The sequence below is a fragment of the Erythrolamprus reginae genome, chromosome 3 (genome assembly GCF_031021105.1).
Source record: "Erythrolamprus reginae isolate rEryReg1 chromosome 3, rEryReg1.hap1, whole genome shotgun sequence".
NCBI lineage: Eukaryota > Metazoa > Chordata > Lepidosauria > Squamata > Dipsadidae > Erythrolamprus > Erythrolamprus reginae.
The window spans coordinates 147,640,364-147,668,162 of record NC_091952.1 but is presented as its reverse complement, the minus strand read 5'-3'; the positions used below and the strand labels follow the sequence as shown (position 1 = coordinate 147,668,162).

Genomic DNA, 27,799 nt, shown 5'->3' with positions numbered 1-27,799 from the left:
GCGTGGGGGTAGTTTTTGGCTGCCCATAGCCAAAAATGGTGTTTTTACTTCCGCACCGCTACTTCGCGGAAAATCGACTTTCGCGGGAGGTCTTGGAGCGTAACCCCCGCGAAAATCGAGGGAACACTGTACATATACTTCAGCAAAGCAGGAACATAGCCATACATGATAATTATTTTCACAAATGTCAGTGGTTAGAAGTTAGGGGTTTTGTTACCTATCACAGATGTAAACAACTCCGGAGCAGAACTGCCAGCTGCCATGAATGTTGCCCCTGCCACATCTTCACTGAGGTGCAAGCGCTGTAAAGGGAGAGGGCAAAAATAACTGATTGACTGATATGACTTTAAAAACTCTTTTAATGTTTCTCAAGGCATAATAAAGGAGATAAAAACACATTTAAATTGTAGTTAAAACATCTAAGCAATTGTCATTTGGAGCAAATATTAGAAGCAAAGGGCATCTAATAACTGCTTAAGTAATGATGCATTGCATGGCTTCTCAATGTTGGAACTCCAGAATTCATTGAGCCATTTTCTTCATTTATGCACAACTAGACTTACTACTGAGTACACATTTTTCCATAGGCTAGGTGTACTGAAACTAATTGAGAAGTGGACTGTTTGGTTTAGTTATCACTTATCAGTTTCCTCAATATTCTATTTTTGCTCTGTCCTACTGAATGGCAGTTCCCACCAACTTCAATTTGCATGTTTTAGAGTTATCTTGAGCATTTTTTAGGTTTGGAATGAAACAAATGCAAAAAGCTTTGTAATCAGAAGGTTTGTATACATGCCCAGTATTATATTTATTTTATAAATATGCAATAGTCCCTAAACAATGATCCTGCCTATCCATTCTGGATGAGACTGTATTTTTTAAGCAGTAATCAACAACCTATAGTCATGGGTCTTGCAAAACACTTCTTTAAAAAATACCCAGGAGCCCTTGACTGTGTCATCAAAACTTAATGGCAAATATTTTTAAAAAGTGGTATGAGGGTGGATGATATCAAACTAGGAATATAATAAAAGGGCTATGTAGTTTTGGAATAAGTTTAATATATTGGAATTATGTAAATATTGGACCTCAAAAAAAGATACAGAAAGATACAATTATATTTATATAAATATAAGAGAAATGAAAATTTCCCCAATGGGACTTTTTAAATTTAAACAATTCAATTCAGACCAGGGCAAACAAACATATTACATAGTTACAACTGTTTGCACCAGAATTACACTGTTGGATGCTCTAGCTCATATTTTTTATACACAATTTCTAATGTCATGCCTTATAGACTATCACAATTCATGTACAAGCTTCACATACTTCCTAACAGACAGAAGCAGGTGAAGCTAGGAAAAATCACATCAGATACATGTACAATTAGCACAGGTGCCCTCCAAGGCTGTGTTCTCTCACCACTTCTCTTCTCTCTATACACTAATGACTGCATCTCAAATGATCCATCTGTTAAACTACAGAGGTTTGCAGACAATACAACAGTGATCGGACTCATTCGAGACAGTGATGGATCTGCATGCAGACAGGAAGTTGGACAACTATCCTTGTGGTGTGACCGGAACAATCTAGAACTGAACACACTCAAAACTGTAGAAATGGTGGTAGACTTTAGGAGAAACCCTTCCACCCTTCTACCTCTCACAATACTAGACAACACAGTATCAACAGTAGAGACCTTCAAATTCCTAGGTTCTATCATATCTCAAGACCTAAAATGGTCATCTAACATCAAAAACATCATCAAAAAAGCACAACAAATAATGTTCTTTCTGCACCAGCTCAGGAAGCTCAAACTGCCCAAGGAGCTCCTGATACAGTTCTACAGAGGAATAATTGAGTCTGTCATCTGCACCTCTATAACTGTCTGGTTTGGTGCTGCGACCCAACAGGACCGACACAGACTTCAGAGGATAATCAGAACTGCAGAAAAAATAATTGCTGCCAACCTGCCTTACATTGAGGACCTGTATACTGCATGAGTCAAAAAGAGGGCGGGGAAAATATTTACCGACCCCTTGCATCCTGGATACAAACTGTTTCAACTCCTACCCTCAAAACGTCACTAGAGAGCACTGCACACCAAGACAACTAGACACAAGAACAGTTTTTTCCCTTAATGCCATCACCCTACTAAGCAAATAATTCCCTCAACACTGTCGGACTTTTTACTAAATCTGCACTTCTATTTCTACTAGTTTTTCTCATCATTCCTATCATCATTTTCCTCCCACTTAGGACTGTATGACTGTAACTTGTTGCTTATATCCTAAGATTTTTATTAATATTGATTGTTTCTTCTTTGCTTATTTGACGCCTATGACAATCATTAAGTGTTGTATCACATGATTCTTGACAAATGTATCTTTTTTTTAATGTGCACTGAGAGCATATGCACTAAGACAAATTTCTTGTGTGTCCAATCACATATGGCCAATAGAATTCTATTCTATTCTATTCTATGTACAATTTAAGTGTTTAAAACTAATTCCCTGTTATTTGAAAAGAGCATGGAGAAAAACAGAACAGGTGCTGGTTCTTTAGGAGTATTACACACATTTAATAGTATAACTGTGTTTGGAATACTGTGTACTCTACCATTTTAGTAATTTCCCATTTAAAAAACACATGTCAATTTGAAAAAAAAATCCTAAAAGGGAACAAATAAAACAATATGGAAATTTCCTAATTTCCATATTGTTTTAACACTTAGAATAGGGAAATGTACACTTCATGTGGTCATGAATTACTCTTCTATATGTTCACTGGAATTCTGCAATGCTTCAGAATCAATTACCGTATGCTGAAAAGTTCTCTTGTAACATGCAAAAATGCCAAGGTAACATCTGTTGGTCATTAAGCCAGCTGTGTTTTTTTTCCATATCAGCCATGTGCTTCAGGCAACAGATATGGGTGTTTTAATAAATTACTGGCTGGTGCTGCATTCATTCTTCAGATGTTACAAAGCAACATGTTGAATTGAATGTGAAGGTTGCACAGCCTTTAAGTTTAATGTGCTAGGGGACATTTACAAGGAATTAGACATACTCAGAATGGAGAATTACCCCCTCCACCCCCACCCCATGTGTATTAGCCTTAACTTCCATGTTCAGAGACCACGAAGCACCACCAATAACATTTTTTGGGGAAGCACTAATAGTCAAGGCTATTCTCCTTATGCTTCTCACTGTTAAAAAAAGTAGAGTAGGAAATGGTATAAGCATACACATGTTCAGAAACCTCTACTTAACAGATATGAACAATGTAAAATAAGAAATTAAATATGATTAAATGCAAAATAAACATGGAAAACTTTTTTCAGCAGATACTTACTTCACAAATTTTTTCCAATGAAGGAACAAAGAAATCATCACAGATAATAGCCAAAGCGTAGAACATGTAGACGGCCTAAATAAACAGAAAGCATTCCATTGAGAAGAAGCAATTTTGATCAAGATATAGTCTCATTTCATTCTATTAAAAACACATCTCTCTATATTTTTTCTTTTAATACTACAGACAAAAGACACCATTTAATCAAACTCAACTCAGTGATATGTCTACTTTGTTTTCTTGATTTTTGATTTAAAATTTTTATTATGAGCAAAGGCAGACGGAAAAAAATATGGAATCTTTAATAGCAATATAGAAGTTGTTTCCCACTGCAGGCCTTTTTCTCTATCTTCCCAGCTTAGCCTATAGCTGAGGAATGACCTAAATATGGGGAAAGGTCCAAACCTACTCAATTTCTAACCCCAAACAAGGGCAGATGGGTGCATAGTTGATAGGGTTAATAATGCCTGATTTTCTTGCAGGAAAAATATGATCCCTGTACTCTATAGCAGAGGTCTCCAACCTTGGAAACTTTAAGCCTGGAGGACCTCAAAGCTGGCTGGGGAATTCTGGGAGTTTAAAGTTTAAACTTGGAGACCCCTGCTCTATAATTCAGTGCAGGGAACTGAAATGTGTAATAGGCTTCTCTCAACAACATCCCTCAATAGTAAGCAATTGAGGGAAGTTGTTGAGAGAGCTCCATTACATATTTCAGTTCCCTGAACAGGACCCCTGCGCAGAACAACTCTTCCTGCTAGAAAACAAGGAATTATTAACCGAATCAGATGTGCACCTACATGCCCAGCTCTCTACAGGAAAATGGGTGGATGAGTACCATATCTATATGTGTGTAAAAACAACTCTGTATATTTTCAAACATGTTTTAATTCTTGCCTTAATTCAAGCCATGTTCAGTCTAAGAGCTAGTGGTATAAATTTGCATTGTGGCTTTTGCTATCACTGGTAGGCAAGGCGACACACTCTGTCCACCTATCAGCTCCAAAATATGAAACTGCTTTCCTTGTTCCAAATTGACAATCAATCCCAAATGGTTTATGCCCGTGATGGTGAATCTATGGCACACGTGACAGAGGTGGCACCCAGAGCCCTCTCTGTGGGCATGCGCACCATCGCCAGATGCTCTTCTGGTTTCTGGCCAGCTGGTCTTTGCGGGCACCAAGGCACTGGAAAACAGCCTGAAAATGCCCCAAAATCAGGCATGCGGGTGCTGGCCAGCGGCCTTCAGGTTTCCAGTGCCAGTGTGCGTGTGTGTGCATGTGTGTTACTTGTTGTTAGCCACTCAGAGTCTGTTTGGAGTGAGCAGCATATAAATACAATAAATAAATAAGACCAGCTGCTCCGGTGCATATACATGCACGCGTATTCTGGCACTCTGTGCCGAAAAGATTCGCCATCACTGGTTTATGCCGACTTCCTGAGCAATTAGAAGAATTGCCCTTAGAAGAAACACCACATTGCTTTTGCCATCCTTGTGTCTTCCTTCCCAGATAATCAACACCTGGGGATTCATCTGTGTTTTTTTGTAGTATGCTCTGTAATAAGACCAAGGGAAACTTGGTCTTAACCAAGTCATGGTCTTGACCAACTATGCAGATTGCACCTAATTATTTCAAATAGCATTCTCTATAAAGGGATTACATAATGCACAATACACAGTAGAAAAACTATCCATTTCGTATCATATCATATACATCTGGAAAAAACACTGCACAATGCTTTCACAGTCTACAGCATTTTTGATGCTAATTTTTCACACATTTGAAAGTACTTGAAGTCATTAATTACCGAATATACTTTTCTGATGGGTAAATGGTTCTCTTATTCATTTGTATTTGTTCTATATATGCATATCTTTGATAATGCATTGCTTATATTTTTCTATGTGCTCCTTGTTGCATTTACCTTTTTATTCTGATTTCAAGTGATTTCCACATAAATAAATAATGCTATTCAGTTTTGCCCATGCCTAGACAGATTCAGTGCAAGCATTACAAATCAAATGCTGATATACTAAATACTAAAGTAATATCAACTCACATGCTCTGGCCCATTAGTTCCATGCAAATAAATTCTGATGCACAGACAAAGCTTTTGCTGCACAAAGATTCCTGAATCCATTTCAGTGGAATATCAATTCCACATGCCCCATTCCTTTATGTAGAACTTTGTACAAGCGCAAGGAAACCTTCACGTCACTGAAGCATCTTAGGCAGCCTAATCCAGAATCACTGGATATCACTACACCTCATTCACAGGAACAGGAGAGTCTCATTCTATGAAAGGAAAATGCTAAAGCACATGCAAAGATATTCTCTTTAATGCTCAATACATGGCCCGGTCATATGCAATGAGCCTCTATGCACTTACCTGTGAGAAAATATGTATTATGACCAGTTTCTTTTCTGGAGATGTCAAATAATGATCACATTTCCATAGGATAGGTAACAATGAAGAAAGGTAATTTTATTTTTAAAAACCTACTTTATTTCAAGTTTCCAAACACTTGGGACCACTTTTAGTTTTGATTAAATCAACCACATTTAAATAAAACTGTCTCCCTAGACTAATTATCTTTTCATTGCAGGGTAACAAATGTTGTGCCAGAAGCTAAGCCACTTGGAGAAGTGTCTTCATGCCCAATTAGCATGCTTTCTTTTCAAGAATTTCTGGTCAAGATGATGATGATGATGTAATTGACTGGGATTGGCTTTAGTACTTCCTGCAATGTGTTTCTCCTGTTTAATTACTACTGGAGCTAGAAACAAGTAATTGTTTTCCAATTTAGATAACTGAGCAATTTCTAGCCAAGTGAGGCAAGCAAGGGAGGAAAAAAGCTCAGCTGTCATCATCCCCATCCAAAGAGCAATGTCTACGACATCACTAAGGATGAAGATAATCTGCCCGTTCCCCTTGAATCAGTACTGGGTCCCTACTGGAACAGTAAAGGACACTGCACCATAGCAAAAGTTGAGCTGTGCGCACCGTTTCGGGTGTCTTCCATGCGTGCATATACCAGCATGTTTTTTTTCTGCGCATGCGTAGGATGCAAAAATCTCATGAGGGGACGCACACACGCATGAGATTTTGGCCATTTTTTTGCTTCTGCACATGCATGGAAGCAAAAAAACCACCAAAACCTCCCTGTGAGATGTTGTGTGTCCCCTCACAAGATTTTGTTTCCTGAGCATGCACAGAAGCAAAAACACGCTAGGATGGATGCGTGTGCATGGAAGACACCTGAAACTGTATGCGCAGCGCAATGTAGCAGCAGTAGGGACAATCCCCCACTGCCTTGAATGGAGAGGAAATTATCATTGCTTGACTTTAAGATGCCATTACTAATAGACATAATAAACTGGATGGAGATGAAAAGAGATTGTAAGATTGTGGAAATTTATTGTAACTTCCAAGGTCAGTAAAATGAAGGCCCAGATTGTTGGGGGCAATATGCTGACTCTGTAAACCACTTAGAGAGGGTTGTAAAGCACTGTGAAACAGTATATAAGTCTAAGTGCTATTGCTATATGCCATTTATCTTTGCACAAAGCTTCTGATGATCCTTTTATTATTTTATATTATTATATACTGTATAGACTTTTATTATTTCTATGTGCTTATCTAAACATGTGGCAGAGAGTCAAATGCTTTCAAGTAATTAATTCAAGCTACATTCAATTTTGCCTTCCTGTTGCTGTTTTCCAAAATAGTTTTGTCAGTTAGGAGCTGATTCCTCTGCTGTTTGGATGGTTTTATTTCTATTCCTTTATTCATGTTGCATTCTTGTATTTCTTTGTATTTCCAAGGATTTCACTGTTTCTTGTCAGATACTGACTACTTCATTGCTCTCTCCATTGATTGGTAGAAATGTTTCTGTTTCAACTGAAATTTTAGATTGTTCCTCTTTTATAATTTAAGTTTGTATTTGTTGATCATCTTGACTGCATTTGCCACTTTATTATTTCTAGTACTGTAGTTCCTTCTTCCTATATTTCTCGATCAGGTAGGCTTTGGTCTTGCTCTTCAGCTTCTATTCCTCTGTTCTAGCTTGCTTGCATCTGATCTTAGCATGCGGATTTATCGTCAAATCTGTTCTTCCATTTTGGTGGTTCACTGGCTTCTTTTTGTTGGTTTTTCATCCAGGTTATCTAGTTATACTGCAGCTATGCTATACATTAGTTGCTTTGTTTCTTGCAGTGAGCTTATATTTAATATTACACTATTGGCATATTTTAAAACTGGTACTAGATTTTCTTTGTAACAAGTTTCAAGATTACAACCTTACTATATTATTTTTGTGCTGTTCTAGACACTCAGTTAGTGCAGTTGTCACCAGATGTCCATTTGGTGGACATCTAACATTTAGCATGCCCCTTGTTGACCCAGGAGTTGACTGATTCGGTATAACTTTCTGTAAATTATATCTCACCATATTGTTTATGAGAGAGACACTCTGATAAAACCTGTCTGGTATGGTTGAACGTCATAGCTCTAGGTAATGTCTTACAGGGAGACAATGATTTCTTTCATCCTTGAGAGAGTTTGAATGATTTGGAATTGATTAGGCCTATGCTTTCCTGCTGTTTAAAAGAAAGTATATAAACATTTCTTTCATTTTTATAATACATACAGAAAATTTGAGTCACTTTTTATTATGGCCTCAATGTTTAGCATTAATGAAAGGTTATGGTCTAACTATAAACACACACACACCGCATACAAATACACACAAATATCTGCATACTGAATGGGTTTTTTTAAACAGTAAATGATCATCAAAAATTACCCAACCCCAACCCCCCCCCCGTCACGCTGAGGATTGACAGCCTCCAAAGACATTAAGAAACATCCAGTAGTTAGATAGTTAACTCTGTTTATTAATGTAGCTCCTCCCTCTCTATGATGTAACAGTGCTTTGCTCACTTCCTCCTTCTTGCAGGAAGAGAAGCTCACGCCATCTTAATCTGGTCTTTGTCTCTTAGAGATGTAGACATATTTTCAGCCGCTTAAGGCTAACTTTATTTTTTCTACTTTTTATAATAAAAGTTTGGTTCATTTTGATATGTATGCTTGTGCTTTAACATCTGCCTCCGGAAAGCCTTACTTCAGTTCTAGCGAACTGAGTACTCTGCTTGGTAAGATCTTTCTGATCCAACATGGTACCGAGAGTTTGGTCACCTATTAAAGCAACAAGCGCTTACAAACCGTAAGCACACTGGCTGTTTTCCCGATGCCAGCTAAAAGGAAGAAAAATCCTTTGACTCAGAGTTACATCGATGCAATTTCCGACGGACAGCTAGCTGCCCTCAAAGACCTCATTCGTACTACGGAAGAGAAACGGAATTCCATCATGTCTCAGCAGCATATGCCTGAATCCTCTGATTCTGATGAATCTCAACAAACCGTAAGTCACATGATTGAGAAGGGAAACGGAGATGAAGTTAAAACTGTCCTTGGGGTCCCCATAGACACTACTTCTACTCAGCCGAGTGATGAAGAGGTGGAGGAGGAAATCCTAACCCCCTCCCAAACTCAAAGCCTCCAGTCATCAACTTTGCCTTTTAAAGCTTCTGCTAAGACAAAGCACAATGATGATCAAGTTTCTCTGACTTCTACTCGAATTAAGGGAACCGCCTTGAATCTAGGAAGAATTGAGGAAATAATTGGAAAGCTTGAGAATGAAATTCGGGGTTTAGAGTTATTCTGTATTCACCATGATAATCTACCTTGTGGCAAAAATATTGAGCAGCAAGAATCTTACTTTAGTTACTTACAACAACTTACTGAATCCAGAAAAGAGTTATGGGAATTAAAGAAATTGCAGTTAAAATTGTTAACTGAAAAGATGGAGTGTGTTTCTCTGGCAATTTCTACGCATGCCCAATCCAAACAAGCTGATAGCGATGGAATGTCTTTGTCCTATCCAGCCGATGGCAGTCATGCGCAACAGAGTCAAATCACCCACTCAATTTCAATGGATGACCCACTTAACACTGGGCACGCCTCTATAATCTCCCATTTCTACCCTGCTGCAGCGTCACAAATAGAAGCCTTTCCTTTACAAGGTAAAAGAGAAAGGGGGGTTGAATTACCCACAGAAGTTGCAAGAGGAAGGAGGGAGGATCCCCCCATAGCAGTTGCGAGAGAAAGGGGGGCTATTTCACCGACCGCAGCAAGTTACACAACAGCGGCCACTAGTGGATGGTATGCCCACAAAGCTAAGGCATTTCCTGAAGCTAGAACAAATGAAATGTTTTATTCTGATACTAAACCAAGTGTCTCACAAGCTTTCCAGGCTGCACAAATGCAAAGGGATCCAACTCCTCAAATTCCAGGAACCTCTGCTTCACCACAGAGACCTCCAGTCCTGACTCCACAGATGCCAACACAGCTTCCCCAGCTTCATCAACCTTCAGTTTTGCCAGTGGGTGTTGTGGCTCAACCACAGCAACCGCAAGCAGCTCCAACAGCTGCATCTACAAGGCAAACTATCACCTCATCAGTACTGAAAGGTGAGTTCATGTTGAAAGCGAACGGACAGAACTACAGTGGTACCTCAAGATACGAACCCCTCGTCTTACGAACAACTCGTGATACGAACCCGGGGTTCAGAAAAATTTTGCCTCTTCTTACGAACTTTTTTCGAGTTACGAACCGGCGTTCGGAGACTGCTGGGAAGCCGCGCGGCTGTTTTAAAAGGTAACAGCCGGGCGGCGGGGCTTCCCAGAAGCCTCCCGAACGCCGGTTCGTAACTCGAACAAAGTTCGTAAGAAGAGGCAAAATTTTGCTGAACCCCGGGTTCGGTTCGGGAGGTTGCTGGGAAGCCCCCCAGGCTGGCTGCGACCTTTTAAAACACCTGCGCCGCTTCGCAGCTGTCTCCCGAAGCCGAACGCGGAAGTTCGGCTTTAGCGTTCGGCTTCAGGAGACAGCTGCGAAGCGGCGCGGGTATTTTAAAAGGTCGCAGCCGGCCTGGGGGGCTTGCCACGCCCCCGAACCCTGAACCCGGGTTCGGGGGTGGTGGCAAGCCCCCCAGGCCGGCTGCGACCTTTTAAAACACCTGCGCCGCTTCGCAGCTGTCTCCCCAAGCCGAACGCGGAAGTTCGGCTTTAGCGTTCGGCTTCAGGAGACAGCTGCGAAGCGGCGTGGGTGTTTTAAAAGGTCGCAGCTGGCCTGGGGGGCTTGCCAGCATCCCCCGAACCCCGAACCCGGGTTCGGGGTGGTGGTGGCAAGCCCCCCAGGCCGGCTGCGACCTTTTAAAACACCCGCGCCGCTTCGCAGCTGTCTCCCGAAGCCTAACGAGGAAGTTCGGCTTTAGCGTTCGGCTTCAGGAGACAGCTGCGAAGCGGCGCGGGTGTTTTAAAAGGTCGCAGCCGGCCTGGGGGGCTTGCCAGCACCCTCCGAACCCCGAACCCGGGTTCGGGGGAGGTGGCAAGCCCCCCAGGCCGGCTGCGACCTTTTAAAACACCCGCGCCGCTTCGCAGCTGTCTCCCGAAGCCGAACGCGGAAGTTCGGCTTTAGCGTTCGGCTTCAGGAGACAGCTGCGAAGCGGCGCGGGTATTTTAAAAGGTCGCAGCCGGCCTGGGGGGCTTGCCACCCCCCCGAACCCTGGGTTCGGGGGTGGTGGCAAGCCCCCCAGGCCGGCTGCGACCTTTTAAAACACCCGCGCCGCTTCGCAGCTGTCTCCCCAAGCCGAACGCGGAAGTTCGGCTTTAGCGTTCGGCTTCAGGAGACAGCTGCGAAGCGGCGTGGGTGTTTTAAAAGGTCGCAGCTGGCCTGGGGGGCTTGCCAGCATCCCCCGAACCCCGAATCCGGGTTCGGGGTGGTGGTGGCAAGCCCCCCAGGCCGGCTGCGACCTTTTAAAACACCCGCGCCGCTTCGCAGCTGTCTCCCGAAGCCTAACGCGGAAGTTCGGCTTTAGCGTTCGGCTTCAGGAGACAGCTGCGAAGCGGCGCGGGTGTTTTAAAAGGTCGCAGCCGGCCTGGGGGGCTTGCCAGCACCCTCCGAACCCCGAACCCGGGTTCGGGGGAGGTGGCAAGCCCCCCAGGCTGGCTGCGACCTTTTAAAACACCCGCGCCGCTTCGCAGCTGTCTCCCGAAGCCGAACGCGGAAGTTCAGCTTTAGCGTTCGGCTTCAGGAGACAGCAGCGAAGTGGCGCGGGTGTTTTAAAAGGTCGCAGCCGGCCTGGGGGGCTTGCCAGCACCCCCCCAACCCCGAACCCGGAAGTTCGGGGTTCGGGAGGTTGCTGGGAAGCCACCCAGCCCGGCTGTGAAATGCCGCTCATAGCAGCTGCTACGAGCGGCATTTCACCTTCCCTCCCAGGCAAAAATATGCCGGGGAGAGGGGCACGCCTTCCGCCTGGGAAGTCCGGCCCCATCATCCCAGAATGCCGGCATCTTTTTGCCTGGGAGGGAAGATGAAATGCCGCTCGTGCATTTCACTTTCTCTCCCAGGCAAAAAGATGCCGGCATTCTGGGATGATGGGGCCGGACTTCCCAGGCGGAAGGCGTGCCCCTCTCCCCGGCATCTTTTTGCCTGGGAGGGAAGGTGAAATGCCGCTCGTAGCAGCTGCTACGAGCGGCATTTCACTTTCTCTCCCAGGCAAAAAGTTGCCGGCATTCTGGGATGATGGGGCCGGACTTCCCAGGCGGAAGGCGTGCCCCTCTCCCCGGCATCTTTTTGCCTGGGAGGGAAGGTGAAATGCCGCTCGTAGCAGCTGCTAGAGCCGCCGGCATTTCACCTTCCCTCCCAGGCAAAAAGAAGCCGCGCTGCTGCTCCAGTCGCCCGGTCCTCTCCTGCCTCCCGCGCCGATGTTCCCCACTGCGTCGGGGGCCGCCAGCCCCGAATCGGACGCACCCTCACCGCTACCGCTGCCGCCTCGCCCACTGCCCGCCCCATTCTCGCTGGAGGTCTAGCCGGAGTCGGAGCCAGGTCCGCTCGGCCGCGCCTCCTCGCCCGCCGCCCAGCCGCCCAGGATGCTAACCTGCTACCTCGCAGTGCGCCCGCCGCCGGCCCAATCCTGCGCCTCCTGCTTCCCCCCCCCAGCCAAAAATACAAAGGCGGTCTGCCGCTCCCGCGGAGCAATGGGAAGCTGAAGCCGCCGGCGGTTTCAGCCTCCCTTTGCTCCACGCTGCTCCGCCCTGCCTGTCTTTGTGTTTTTGGCTGGGGAGGGGAGCAGGAGGACCTTCCTGACTCCCTCCCCCCAGCACTTCACCCAGGACAACAGGCAGGGCGAAGCAGCGTGGGGCAAAGGGAGGCTCAAGCCTCCTTTGGTGGTGGCGGCCGGCTTCCCGGTTTCTGAGTTTTGGGCTTGCACGCATTAATTGCTTTTCCATTGATTCCTATGGGAAACAATGTTTCATCTTACGAACTTTTCACCTTACGAACCTCCTCTCGGCACCAATTAAGTTCGTATCTTGAGGTACCACTGTATAAGATTTGGCTTCACATGATAAGATTGCTCCTACTGGCTCATCAGATCGATCAAATTGCTCTGAATCCTCCAGTAAGGCGCTGGACTGAAGAAGAAAGAGAAGCTGACATTAAAGCAACACTTCTCATTCTTATGAGTGTAGACTCACAACTAACAACCAGGTTTTCACCTGATATTACTTCTGCTGAGCTGTTAGAGACACTAGATGGTATGTTCAGGCCAATCTCAGATGAAGGCAACTTCACTCTGCTATCCAAATTTCATAATATTAAACTTCCTACTGGGAATGAACTTGCTCCACACTTATCCAACATGCTATCAATGCATAGAGATTTGGAGGAGAGAGGATATCACATGGACAATACTCAAGTCAATGCTGCTATCATAAATTCCCTTGGCCCTGAATGGAGGGAAGCCATTTACAAGTTTAATATTTACCCATTGGCCCAAAAGACAACACAGAGACTCTGTAACATGCTAACTGAAGAAGAACAGTTACTGCACACTAACTTTAGGCCAATGTCAGCAACACACAAACCTAGCTTGGCCAAGAGCGGTCAACAGAAAACCAGTACACCGAGATACTCACGCCAAAAGCAACCCAAGAAGGATGACACTCGTAAGTCTGCTGATTTGCAAAGTGTTCAATCTGGCAAATCTGATCCTCCCACATATCCAACTCAACCAAAGGGAGCACAGAAGAAAGGATCCCGAGGAAAGAGTTCTGGGACTGCAAAGACAACTCCCAAAGACTCCAAAGGTGAGAAAACTGCTTACGTTAGCACTCTCCTCCTCAAAGCTGTTCCTGAAAAGAGTCCACTCTACGACATACATCAATTATGGACCCTAGACAGCGGAGCAGCGGTGCACTTCGCATACCGGAAGGAATCCTTCACTGAGCTACACCAGACAGACGTCAAAGAGGTGATTGGAGTTGCAGACTGCCTCTGCAAAGTGGAAGGAAAAGGAAAAGTCTACGTCAAAGAACTGGACTGCCACATCTCAAGTGTTTTCTACGTTCCAAGTGCCAAGAACAACATTCTTAGCGTGTATTGCCTAAGAGAAGAATTAGGGACTGTAGTAACCCATGACCTTTCAGAGACTTACATTACCAAGAATGGCAAAATTCTTGCTACTGCCATTCCCATTAGAGGTGTTTTTTATTTAAAACCTAAACCTCCAACTAAAGATGATGTAAGTATAAAAGTTCCAGTGGGCAAAAGCACAGGTCCAGAGAGACAACCTGGTGCAACTATAGGTTCAGAGGCTTCTAAAGCCAATGAAATCTCCGAGGTTCCTAATACTGTTACAAATGTTAAACATGTATTAACAAACAAATCTTTTCATTCCAGGTGTATTCACAGATGGCACCGTCGTTTGGGGCATGCTTCTTACCCCGTTTTAGCAAAGATGCCTGAGTTTGTTGATGGTTTCAAAATTGATGGGGCTTGCAAAGTTCACTTAGACTGTAAAGTTTGTAACACAGCAAAGTCCAGAGCACCTCCCATATCTAAGTTTGCTCTTCAATTGTCTACACGCATTTTTGAATTGGTCCACACCGACGTTGTCGGTCCATTTCGGCCTACTAAGGGTAACCATATTTCTTAACTGTAGTTGACAGTTACTCACGTTTTGGCTTTGTTTTTCTATGGAAGCAAAAATCTGAGGCGTTTCAGGTCTTTAAAGACTTTGCTGCAGAGGTACTTACCCAACACGATGTCTGGATCAAGCGAATTCAAAGTGACCGTGGAGGCGAATTCATGTCGCAACAGTTCCAAGGATGGATGGACAGGAATGGAATCTGTCAGCAGACCTCAGCACCCTCAACGCCTTCGCACAATGGTATTTGTGAACGCCGTAACGGGGTCCTGCAGACAATGTTTCGTTGTCTCCTTGAGGATGCAGGATTGGACTTTTCATACTGGGGCGAAGCATTAAGGTATGCTAATTACATTGTTAACAGAACTTGGAGTAGCGCAATACAAGAGACTCCTTATTACCTGCTTCATGCTAAGAAGCCTGATGTTCAAAACATCTACATTTTTGGTTGTTATGCCACTGTTAACATTCCACTTGATCAAAGAAGAAAAGGAGGTACCGTGTCAGAAAGATTGAGATTCATCGGCTTTGATGAAAGCTCTAAGTACTACAAATTTGCTGACTCTTACCATAGAGCATATATTTCCAATTCAGCCAAATTTGAGGAAGACACAAATTGGTCCAGTATATATAGTAATGATACTTCAGTTTATTTTCCTAAGGACGGTATGGCGGAACCTGATTCTCAGGCAGCTGTTCCAGATGATCCTGATGTTCCAGATGATGAACAACCTTCAACAGTCGCAGAGGAAATCCCTGACGATGAACTTGAAGGCGGAGATGATGATGAAGGATGGACCAGCGTTCCAAGGCGTTCAAAGAGAACAACCAAAGGAACTCCTCCAAAGAGATTTGCACAGCAAGTATCTCAATCTCTTTTTCCTTTCTTGTGTAATAACCTTACACTTCCACCTGATCATTTTCATCAGATCAAACTTTTGCCTGAATCTGAACAAGAAAAATGGTATGAGGCTATGGAACGTGAGCTGGACTGTTTAAAGAAACTGAAAGTGTTCCAACAGGTGGAGCCTCCTAAAAACAAGAAAGTCATTGGCACACGCTGGGTGTATAAAGTCAAACAAAAACCTAATGAAGAAAAGCTGTACAAAGCTAGACTTGCAGCTCAAGGATTCTCTCAAATTTATCCAGATGACTACACTGACACATTTTCACCCACAGTCAGAAATGAGAGTGTCAAGATTGCTCTGATCACTGCTACTGCTTTGAACTTAGAGGTTTTCCAGTTCGATGTAGAGACTGCCTATTTGAACGCTGATCTGAATGAAGAGATCTACGTCAAGGGTGCTCCCGGGTTCCAGGACCGAGAAGGTGATGTCTGGTCTCTGAGCAAGTCTTTATACGGCCTCAAACAGAGTGCCCTTATGTGGTACCGCCTCTTAACCCAAAAGCTAAATTCAATGGCCTTTTTAAAGTCCGTCTCTGATGAATGCGTGTTCACAAAAGGGCAAGGTAAGACTTATGAAATTGTTCTTGTTTATGTTGATGATATTGTTTACATTGGTCCCAATGAACGCATGAGTGAAACTTTTGCTAAGGGTCTTGAGAAACATTTCACGTTAAAAAGCCTAGGGCATATTAATGATTATCTAGGTGTTCAGTTTGAAAAAACTGAGAAGGGGTTCTCTCTTTCACAAGAAAGTAAGGTTGACCAGCTTTTACAGAATTGTAACATGTCTGATGTGAACACTTGTTGTTCCCCTATGCAGACTGATTTTTACAGGTTAACCCGAGAAGAACATCCTGAATTTGACAACCAAACGCTGTATCGGTCAGTGATTGAATCGCTATTGTACATCAGCAGTTGGCAAGACCTGACATTTCACTGAGTGTGAATCTACTGTCCAGATACGTTGGAAAAGCAACCATGTTCCACTGGTCTTGCATAAAGAGACTGTTGAGATACATGAAGCTTACTAAGGACATGAAGTTGTTCCTTGAGCCGAAACATGATAAGTACCCTGAAGTGATTTGTTATGCAGATGCTGACTGGGCAGGTGATGTAGAAACACGAAAAAGTACTTCTGGCTACATACTGTTCTTAAATGGTTGTCCTATCTTTTGGAAAGTTAGGAAACAGAAGTTTATTTCTTGCTCTTCAACTGAGGCTGAGTATGCATGTGTTTCTGATTGTTGTAATGCATTAACCTGTGTTTCTGCTCTTATTGATAGTATTTGGGAATATCCAAAGAAACCAATTGTTATCATGGAAGATAATATTTCAGTCACATATATTGCTGAAGCTGAATGTGTTGGAGCTCGTTCATGGCACATTGAAAGCAGGATTCGTGAAAATTCAGTATGTGCCTACTACTGAGCAGATCGCTGACTTGCTGAATAAGCCGTTGCCAGTTGATCAACATGAATACCTCTCCAACAAAATGTGCCTTAAGTGAATTGATGCCTTGATGTCTTGATGTCCCTTATGTCTCTGATGACTGCCAAAGAAGGGGTGTCACGCTGAGGATTGACAGCCCTCAAAGACATTAAGAAACATCCAGTAGTTAGATAGTTAACTCTGTTTATTAATGTAGCTCCTCCCTCTCTATGATGTAACAGTGCTTTGCTCACTTCCTCCTTCTTGCAGGAAGAGAAGCTCACGCCATCTTAATCTGGTCTTTGTCTCTTAGAGATGTAGACGTATTTTCAGCCGCTTAAGGCTAACTTTATTTTTTCTACTTTTTATAATAAAAGTTTGGTTCATTTTGATATGTATGCTTGTGCTTTAATATCCATCTGCCTCTGGAAAGCCTTACTTCAGTTCTAGCGAACTGAGTACTCTGCTTGGTAAGATCTTTCTGATCCAACACACACACCCCCAAAACCCAAGAACATCAACAAAGTTATATTTAGTAATGTTTTCACTGCAGCTAAACTTTGTTTTGTTACCATGCTGGGAATTGAATGTTTCATATTTGAAAAAATGTATAACATTAAACCCACCCATTCTATAAAGATATTAACTCAAGAAGAGCAACCCATAACTCTTACAATGCTCCTGATGGAAAGCACTGTAGGGAATAGAGTATCATTTCAATTCCCAGATAAGCATGGTCAAATGGGCTCAGATAAAGGGATTAGAATATCTAATCTACAGAAGTACAGGTTACAATGCATTGTGCTTACCCTATTTTTTTCCTCAAATCCGGAAAAGGCGAGTATTTTTTAAAAAACTGCAGATATCGAATGGAATTTTGCAACACCCCCCCCCCCCCATTTTCCCATTTTTAAAAGACCGATTTATTTTTTTCTAATATTTTGAATACAGACCACAATTTTCAACCATTAAGCTAATGATTTCAGCTGCAAATAGTGTGTTTGTTAAGCAGGACACCATACAATTGTGACTGATTTTACAACCATCTTGCAAAGGTGGTTATGTAAAGAGAACAATCGTAATATGAACACCATGAATTTCACAAAAATGGAAATCACGGTCAAATGGAGGACAGCCATTTTGAGAGGACAACCATCAGAACTTTGAAACTGGATTCTTCATAGCTTTATTTGGGTCCATCATAACTTCAAACATCATTAAGTGACCAGTCAGAGGTTGAGGACTGCCTATGTAGCAATTTAGCCATCAAAGAAACCTCTGTTTTACCTGTTTACAATCTACAGTAAATAAATTCTACAGAAAGTTGATATGATATTACCTTTTGTTCAACAAATATTGATAAGTAATCAATTTTTAGAGATAGAGAAAAGACATCTGTGCTTCTTAAGCCAGTAATTGATCACCTGCCTCCAAGTCTACACTTCAATTTTAGGCATCCCTTTCTTGAGATCAAGCAATTCATTAAATATGCCCTCCATATGTTTTCCTTTACAACAGCTTCAGAATGTATATATTGAGGCATTATGTTTGATTTTTAATTTCCCCCAAGTTAGGAATTGGACAACTTGTATCCAATCTTTCTAGAAAGATACAGGGTTTCCTGCTTTAAACTAGAAGGCTTCCAAGATCCCTTCTAACTCTGTTATTCTGTTACACCTGCATAAAATATCTATAATTCTTTGAATTTAAAGGTTGTTTGTTCCATTAATGTCAGGATAGTTATTCAAATATTTTTAATAAGATAAGTAAACCTTTGACCAATGTATGAGACTTTTATTTGTTACAAACATACAGTACATACATACATACATACATACATACATACATACATACATACATACATTTTGCATAGAATAATAGGGCCATATTACATATTGTATTTTTCAGAAGACAAGATGTACTGGAGTATAAGACGCACCTTAGTTTTGGGAGAGGAAAACAGGGAAAAAATAATCTGCCTATCGGGTATTCATCCGGCTAGTCTTTAGCCTGGTCAGGTTCAGCACATTAGTTTGCTGGTTTTGAGCACACAGACTTGCTTTTTATCCTCTTGTTGGGGATAAAAAACAGTTTTCAAAACACTTCAATTCTCTCTCTCTCTCTTCAGAGAGGAACAATGAGAAAAGCAGACAAAGGGAAGATCGCTTTGCTAGCAAAGCACAGAAGATCACTTCACTCATTAGCACCTCATTAGGGCTGAAAAAAAGCTTAGTAAAAGCTATATTTGGAATATAAGACGCACCCAAATTTTAAGCCTCTTTTATGGAGGCAGGGAAGGTGTGTGTTCTACTGCAAAAAATATGGTTCTAATAATTTTTCACATGTGCCTATTAAACTAAATAAAAGCTATGGAGTGTAGAGTGACACAAACGCAGCACCCATCACCAGCTCTTTAAAACAATTTTGTCTTTTCCTTGAATCTTGCTGTGTAATCCAGGAAAAACCTCAGCTATTTTAAGGAATTGCTAAAAGATGCAGTGTGAATCTCATGCGCCAAAGCAGATTTGTCTTACAGATCCAAAGCAATTTACAATCCTGATATATATAGATAGATCTATCCTAGTCTCCCTTAATTTTCAAATTCAGCTTAAACATGTGACATATATATATATATATATATATATATATATATATATACACACACACATACATATATACACACACACACACTTAAATAACAAGTTTTTAAAAGAAGTGATTTGGTTGTGCAAGAACACATAATTTTTAATGATGTATATTTGGACCTGCAAATACGTATATTAGGACAACATATTATTTTAGCTACTTAGCTAATAATTTTGTGTAAATTGGACTCTGTATTCAAAAATAAGATAGAGGATGTTTGCTGGATTTAAGAAGCCTAATCATTTCAGTTTTCCTCCATGCTTTGGGAATTCAAGTTATTTACTAAACCATGCAGACATAGGCAAAAAGTCTGGATATTTCTTTCACTGAAATAGAAACAGGTGAGTACTGTCCAAAAAGAAGAGAAATAAGAAATCTTCAGGCTCAAATGGTTTCTCAGGGCAGTTTTACCATGGTTGCCTATGGAAATCTATGAGTTGAAACTTGCCAGTTTTGAGAAATCCTGGGCTCCAGAAGCATAGAGTCCTTGGCAGGTTTTTTTTCCAGATGTACACTTGCCAATTCTTTAGGCTGACAAACTGACCAGACCAAAACCACCCAGCTGACTTTCATGCCTAAGGCAGGGTTAGAACATACACTTTCCCAATTTTAAACCAAACTTTGGATTTCTATCTAGACCATAAGCTGACCAAATCATATTCTTAGATTTATAACACTGGATAAAATTACACATATCAATTTCATGCAGGCAATTTTCAAGAATTGTCCTAAAATGCGAGTTCTGGGTGTATTTATAAATGAATAGACAACAGTCATTGTGATCTCTGGAACATTTAAAATTAATTAAAAACTACTAAAATTAACTAAATTTTGGTTGGTCCTCTACTAATGTCATCAGAGTGTTAAAATCCCCATTGAAGACAGTTTATTTTATATAACGCTGCTCATTTTGCTCATTGCCCGCGTCACAGGCCCACACCCTTCCTTCCCTCCTGTAATTAGCTTAGATAATTTTCAGCATTCTTTAATCCTTCTTAATGAAAATACATACTTTTATACAAAGAAAATATTTTTGCTTAACTTATTTTCTGTTATTCATAAATATGTCATAAATATTTCAGACAGTATTTCATAAAATGCTTACCCTTATTTAATAATACTTTAATCACATAGAAAGCATTCTGCTAGAGCAGACCATTAGCCCATTTAAGTAAGTTTAATTTAATTTTAATTTTTAAAAAAGAAGTATTGTTATTAATTAATTAAATGAACATAATTCGTTCCGTGACCAGGTTCGTAAGTAGAAAGGTTTGTAAGAAGAAGCAATTTTCCCCATAGGAATCAATGTAAAAGCAAATAATGCATGCAACCCCATCCCAAAAGTCACCCCTTTTATTTATTTATTTATTGGATTTGTATGCCGCTCCTCTCTGCAGATTCGGGGAGGCTAACAACAATGATAAAAAAACAGCATGTAGAAATCCAATTAATAAAACAGCTAAAAACCTTTATAATAAAACCAAACATACACATGCGCCGCTGGGAATCCCCACCTCTGGACTTCCATTGCCAGCCGAAGCACTTGTTCTTGCGTTGTTGGGATTCCCCTGAGCCTCCCCTCGTTGGGAATCCCCACCTCTGGATTTCCGTTGCCATCCGAAGCACTCGTTCTTGCATTGCCGGGATTTCCCTGAGCCTCCCCTCGCTGGGATTCAAAGCAGCGCCAGCAAAAATGAAGGGAATCCCAGTGAGGGGAGCCCCAGGGAAATCCCAGCTACACAAGAATGGGCGCTTCAGCTGGCAATAGAAGTCTGGAGGTGGGGATTCCCAGCGAGGGGAGGTTCAGGAGAATCCCAGCACTTCAGCTGGCAACGAAAGTCCAGAGGTGAGGCATCCCAGCGGTGGCGGCTCGGGTTCATAAGGTGAAAGGGGCAAAAAAACCCTTAAACACCAGAGTCATATAACAAAAGGTTCGTATGAAGAGGCATTCTGTAAGACGAGGTACCACTGTACATGTACATCATCACATGATTTCTTTCTAGGATCTAGAATTTTATGTAGAATTCAGAAAAGCAAGAGGAAACCGCCAAATAGATGAAATAAGAAATAAGAAAAAGCAAAGATAGTAGTTTACACCAATACCATGCACCATACTTCTTCAAACAAAGTGCAGTTTAAGTCCAAACATGCTAATTAGAAATTAGAGACTTTTACACAAACTAAGATCTTTAATCTAGAGATTATCTTGCTGGCCAACATACTGTTGCCCATTTTCATCCAAACGGAAGATGTATAGAGTATTTTTCACATACACTGAAGATCAATATTCAGAGACATATTGAGTCCTCTCTCCTAAACTGTAATAAAGAGAAGATTTGCTTAAATGCCAGTAACAGTTTGTTCCATAATATGGGCCCTAGTATTACTGGTGAGAACTACAGTAACTACAGTTCTTTTAACTGCAAATATTGTAAAATTTATACATTAAATACTACTTTTAATTGGATCGTTTGAGTGTCAATTTGAACCTTGTATCAATCTTATAACCTGCTCCAGAAGGCTTGGTGGTCTCCAAGTTAACTAAGGTAAATTATTCCTCTTGGACTCCTCTTGTCCTAAAACACAGGGTGAAGGGAGAAAAAGTTGATGGCGGCTACAAATATTATCTGAAAACTATACCTGAACATTGATCCTGGCATTCCTGATTGGAGGGGGTCAGAGCAAGTGATAAAGAGATTCCTTACACCTAGATGCTTATAACCTCCTCATTTGTTGTACAGTATACAGTATTGTAAAACAACAACTATAGCAATAAATTATGGCTTAAATCAAGAAATCAGTTCCATAGGCAGATCCAGTACTAAGGAATACTGGTAATTATCAGAAGGGCAAGAACTGACATATTAGAGAAAGTAGTAAATTTTTTAAATCATTAGTTTAAACTCCACTTTAGATAGTGGGCAAAAGAAGTTGGTTTTTGTATACAGTCTAGGAGTATACAGATTCTTGATATCTTCATCCAGTTTAAGCTCTGGTTTGCTATAGAGTTCTAAGTAGTATTTTAAAAACTGACAGTTTATATCCTGTGAAATTTTATATATTTTATCGATTTCATCTCTTTTAATTGGAATCATTGCCCTATCTTTCTTTTTCTTTCAACAATTAACCAAAATATTACCCTGCATTTCCCTGTTCTCCCATCATCTTTGTTGAAAATATGGTAACATGAATTCTGTCAAATGGTAAAACACCAGGATTTCATGTAGTGGTATAAAGCATCTATAGATCTTTTGGTGCCAAAACGTTGTCAATTGTATGATGAGATATGGGATAACAAATGTTATCAGATAAATATTATCGATATTATCAAGCTAATATTGCAATTTAATCAGAATCAGGTAAAGATGACACTCTATGGAACCGGTTGTAACTTGGCGGCCTGGATCGCTGGAACCGACCCAGGCTGCCATGTTTCTTCTGTGCATGCGTAGAAGCAGGTTTTTTAGTGCTCCTTGACACATCAAGGAGCAAAGCAGCAGTGAAGAAAGCCAGAAGCCACCCCTGCACTCAATGTGCTAATTATTGTCCAATCTCACCGATTAATGTTAATGCAAAGATCTTAAGAGTGATGCTGTCAAATAGATTACAGCAAGTATTACTGTATGTTAATAAGAATGATTAAGCAGTGATCAAGCCATTTATAAAAAAAAATTAAAAACCAGGCAAGGACCATTCATATTAGGTTAGTTGCAGATTGAATGAAGACCAATTTTTAATCTTATCATTAGACATTTAAAAAGCTTTTGACAAAATACAGTATATAAGAAATACACGTTTGCTGTGTTAGATTTGGATTTCCTTTGAAAATCAAATAATGAATGAAGATATTGTATGAGTTGCCCACATTTAAAATAATGATTAATGATGTGTTTTGTGCTATTTTCCCATTATTTAGAGGAACTAGACAATTATGTTCACTTTCACCCTTGCTTTTTAATATTTATGTAGAACTCTTGGCTTGTGCAATTACACAACATGGGGAGATTTACAGAATAGTACATAATTTAGTTAAACATAAACTACTTTAATGTTAAACTACAGTACTTGCAAATTACATTCTTGTATTTATTTCTAAACCACAGGCTATAATGTCTTCATTGAGGAAAATAAAAGATGTTTTAGTAAAATAGCAGGATATTCTATTAACTGGTCTAAATCGGAATTGATGTAAATAGATGGAAATTTGGTTACCCATTTAAGGAATTTTAATTTTGTATTTGTACCAAAGGTATTAAATGTTTAGGTATGTATTTAATAAAAACATAACTCAGTTAGTAACAGGTACTATAGTAAGAGATTTCTTCAGTTATGGGTAGATGGGAATAATTAAACCTCAGCCTTTGAGGAAAGATGAATGCTCTCAAAATGAATATTATTCCCAAATTAATTTTTATTCTGAGAACAGTTTCTGTTCAAATTTCTGTATTCCCCACCATGCCAGAAAATATACTCTTTCTTCATAATATTTTAATGGGGTTCTTTGATCCCAAGAATAGCTTTACAGAAAAAGCATTCACCAATTAGCAAGGGAGGATTCCATTTTTCAAATTTGGAACTACAGAATATTAGAATATCAGTTATAAAGCTATGAAATGCAATGTCTAATAAAAGCAGATTCAATCTTTTTTCCTATGCTAAATTGGCTATGATAATTCCTAAATTCCTATACTACATCAATATCCCTGCTGCCAACTTTTTCATATTACCATCTTTTCCCTCTATTTTTAATGCTGAATTTCCAATATTATCCAACATTATTTTATTATTGTAAGCCACCCAGAGTCCAATTGGAATTGGGCGGCATATAAATTACATAAACAAACAAATTGGAAAAAATATGGTAATATGGAAAAATTGGATGGAAGCAGGGATTGGTTTTTGAGTCAGTGAGAGACAACAAATATACATTTTAATGTATACTGTGTTAACAGATAAATGTAGCCTATCAGATTCAACTCATTTGCAATATTCATAGCTAAAACATTGGCTAACAACATTATTTGGACCAACAGCATTTTCAGTTTCTCAACACCTGAGGTTAACCAAACACATTTTTGAAACATATTATTTGCTTCTATAGATATTTGTTTTAAATAAATTAATGTGTTATGCAGATGTTAAAGAGGTGAGTGGAATACAGAATTAGAGGTTCCTATATTGCTTAAACTAAGAATGCCAATGGACCTTAAACTATAGTTTATATAACAACAACAAATGTTTAGACTGTATTGGACTCCATTATATCTGTATAGAACAGGATTGTCTAGGACAGTGATGGCAAACTTTTTTTTCTTTGGGTGCCAAAAGAGAGTGCACGCACGCTATCACGCATGCGCAAGTACCCACAACCATAATTCAATGTATGGGGAGGGTGAAAACAGCTTCCCTCACCTCCACAGAGGCCCTCTGGAGGCTGGAAATGGTCTCTTTCCCAACTTCTGGTGGGCCTAGTAGGCTCATTTTTCACCCTCCCCAGGCTGCAAAGGCTTCCCTGGAGCTGGGGCAGGGGGAAAAACACCTTCCCCATCCCCCAGAGGCTCTCTGGAAGCCAAAAACGCCCTCCCAGAGCCTCTGTGTGAGCTAAAAATCAGCTGGCTGGCATACACATGCATGTTGGAGCTGAGCCAGCAGGTATGGCTCGGCATAGGTTCACAATCACTGGTCTAGGACAATAGTCTTCAACCTTTTGAGCACCAGGAACTAGTTCTGTGGAGAGAGGTTTTTCCATGAACCAGACGGGACGTAGTTCCATGTGCTGCCTTCATCCCAAGGATGGGGCTTCACTTGTTGGAGCGGCCTGGTTACTGGCATGTCATGGCCCAGTGCCAGTCCATAGATTGGGAGTTGGGGACCCCTGGTCTAGGACAGCATTTTTTTTGCAAATGTGATAACAATGATGCTTTTCTAAAATGTATGTTTTTCCAATGTCCTATACCAGTGATAGCAAACCTTTTTTCCCTGGGGTGCAGAAAGTGTGTACACGCACACTGTTGCATGTGTATGAGTGCTCACACTCATAATGAAATGCCCCTCCTGCACGTCCCACCCCCTGAACATGTGTGTGTGACCCATTTTGGCCTCACATGCCAAAAGAGTGGTGAGAGGGGGGAAAGCCTCCTTTCTGATATTTTGTTATATTTTTCTTCACTTAATTTTAACTGTTTAAGTATTTTTAATAATGCATACATCTTTCTATTTTGCTCCCCTTTTCTTTTTAGAAGTACGGTAATAAAAATTTATTTAAAAAGGGAGGAGATAGTAGATAGATTAGGAGGCAATCAATGAATATTGCTGCAACTCAAAGTCCAGTGCTTACTGAATGCACTACAATCAACTTTATCTGATTAGTCAATTGACCATATCAAAGCAAAAACAGGGACCCCATCGGTTGTCATAACACTGTGACTGGTTAAAATACAATAAAGTTGGATAAAATAAAGGGAATTTTGATAAATAAGTTAAAATGCAGTATAATATGCTAAAATTGAGTAGTAAAACATGAGAATATAACTCATGCAAAGGATTATATTAAACAAATGTAAGGTACTGATATAAAATATTCTTAAGTGAATTCATCTCCTTTGCATGCCACCCAATATGTTCTATAAAATGTATTCTGATGCTTACTGAAGCATGACTAATTGTCATAGTTTGATCTAGAATTCATAATTCTGGGGAAAGCCATCTTGATCAAATGGTAAGTGAAAGGTCAAGATGATCTTTCCATTGTTTTCTGAAGGAGTCCCCAAACCAATATCTTTAAATTATAGTATTCCATGGAGAAGTCATTTCTAGTGATTGTCAGAAAGTACAGTAACCATTCTGTCTTCTTTTTCTGTGATTTTTAGGCTACCAAATAAAGAGAGACAAATAATGAGACTGATTTGACCCTCAGATGTTTACATACTCATCTTTATCCCTCCCCCTGCCACCCCGATTATACACATTAATGAGATTTAGGAGGCAGCCCAGCTCCATTAAACTCTAGGCAGCTTACAATATTAAAAGGCAGTAAAGCTGTAAAAACTCAGAACATGCATATCCAGAAAAGATTCCCTATTAAATCAGTAAGGATGACATTATATTGGGAACAGAGAGAACAATCCTATTATTAAAACTCATCCAAACAAAAGCTCATGGCATTCTCTCCGTAAGCCAAACAATGCCAAACTGTTATTGGTCCTTTCTCTAGGGTTATTTGCACTTTCCCTTCGCCTCACTAAAACTTATATAGAATATCTCACTAGTTTACAACTGTATTGGATTTCTTTCTACTGTTTCTTTCTACTGTTCTTAATAGTGTCAGACATGCTACCTAAAGTTGTCACATCACAATAACTCATGGAAGAGCTACTTATATGACTCCACTTCCATGAGTTAAATACCACCAAATGTAGCAAGAGCTGCAGTAGCATTTTCCATTTTACTGCATATATTTAGGTATTAGAAGAAAAAGTATATTGATTTGTAATTTATCCTGCACAAATGTGTATTATTGTTATTGTTATTGTTGTTGTTGTTGTTGTTGCTGTTGCTATTGCTACTGCTACTGCTATTGTTATTGTTATGTCAGTACAACACAGCAAATGAGATCACTATGCTGGATTTCGTATTTCATCATCAGTCGGGCGCTTCCTAAGCACCTAGGACTGCGTGATGTAGCGGCGAATTATGTTTGCCAATCCCAGTAAAGCGGCCTTTTGCAATTGACAGATGGAGATTTTGTCAATTCCAATGGTTTTCAAATGTCCACTGAGATCCTTTGGCACTGCGCCCAGCGTGCCAAGTACCACTGGGACCACTTTCACGGGCTTATGCCAGAGTTGTTGCAGCTCGATTTTTAGATCTTCGTATTTCACTAATTTCTCTAGCTGCTTCTCCTCAATTCTGCTGTTTCCTGGGATTGCGATGTCGATGATCCATACTTTCTTGCGCCACGATCACAATGTCTGGTATGTTATGCTTCAGAATTCGGTCAGTCATTATTATTATTATTATTATTATTATTATTATTATTATTATTATTATTATTATTATTATTAATGTATGTATGTATTCCGTCCTTCTCCATAAACAAGATCACAATGTCTGGTGGGTTATGCTTCAGAATTTGGTTGTTGTTGTTGTTGTTGTTGTTGTTGTTGTTGTTATTATTATTATTATTATTATTATTATTATTTATGTATGTATGCCGCCCTTCTCCGAAAACTTGAGGCAGCTCACAGAGTGAGCTGGCATAGTGTTTAGAACGCAATTCTGCAACTACTGCTATTGCTGGCTGCCACTTAGCTGGCTCAGCCTTCCGTCCTTCTGAAGTCGGTAAAATGAGGACCCAGGCTAATTGGCAGAGTTAGGTCTGTAGGCCCTTATGAAAGAATAGGATAACCTCACAT

The 27,799-nt window shown here is 40.6% G+C and overlaps 1 protein-coding gene across 2 annotated transcripts in view; it reads right to left on the bottom strand.

Annotated features, from left to right (window-relative positions):
• The window catches only part of SLC24A3 (solute carrier family 24 member 3), a 217,894-nt gene that overhangs the window by 61,919 nt on the left and 128,176 nt on the right, over window positions 1-27,799 (bottom strand). For both annotated transcript variants that reach the window (XM_070746994.1, XM_070746993.1), the window contains exons 4-5: window positions 3,358-3,432; window positions 218-302 (exon numbers count right to left, since the gene is read on the bottom strand). In XM_070746994.1, the coding sequence (XP_070603095.1) occupies window positions 218-302; window positions 3,358-3,432 (160 nt within the window). The remainder of the gene's footprint in view (window positions 1-217; window positions 303-3,357; window positions 3,433-27,799) is intronic.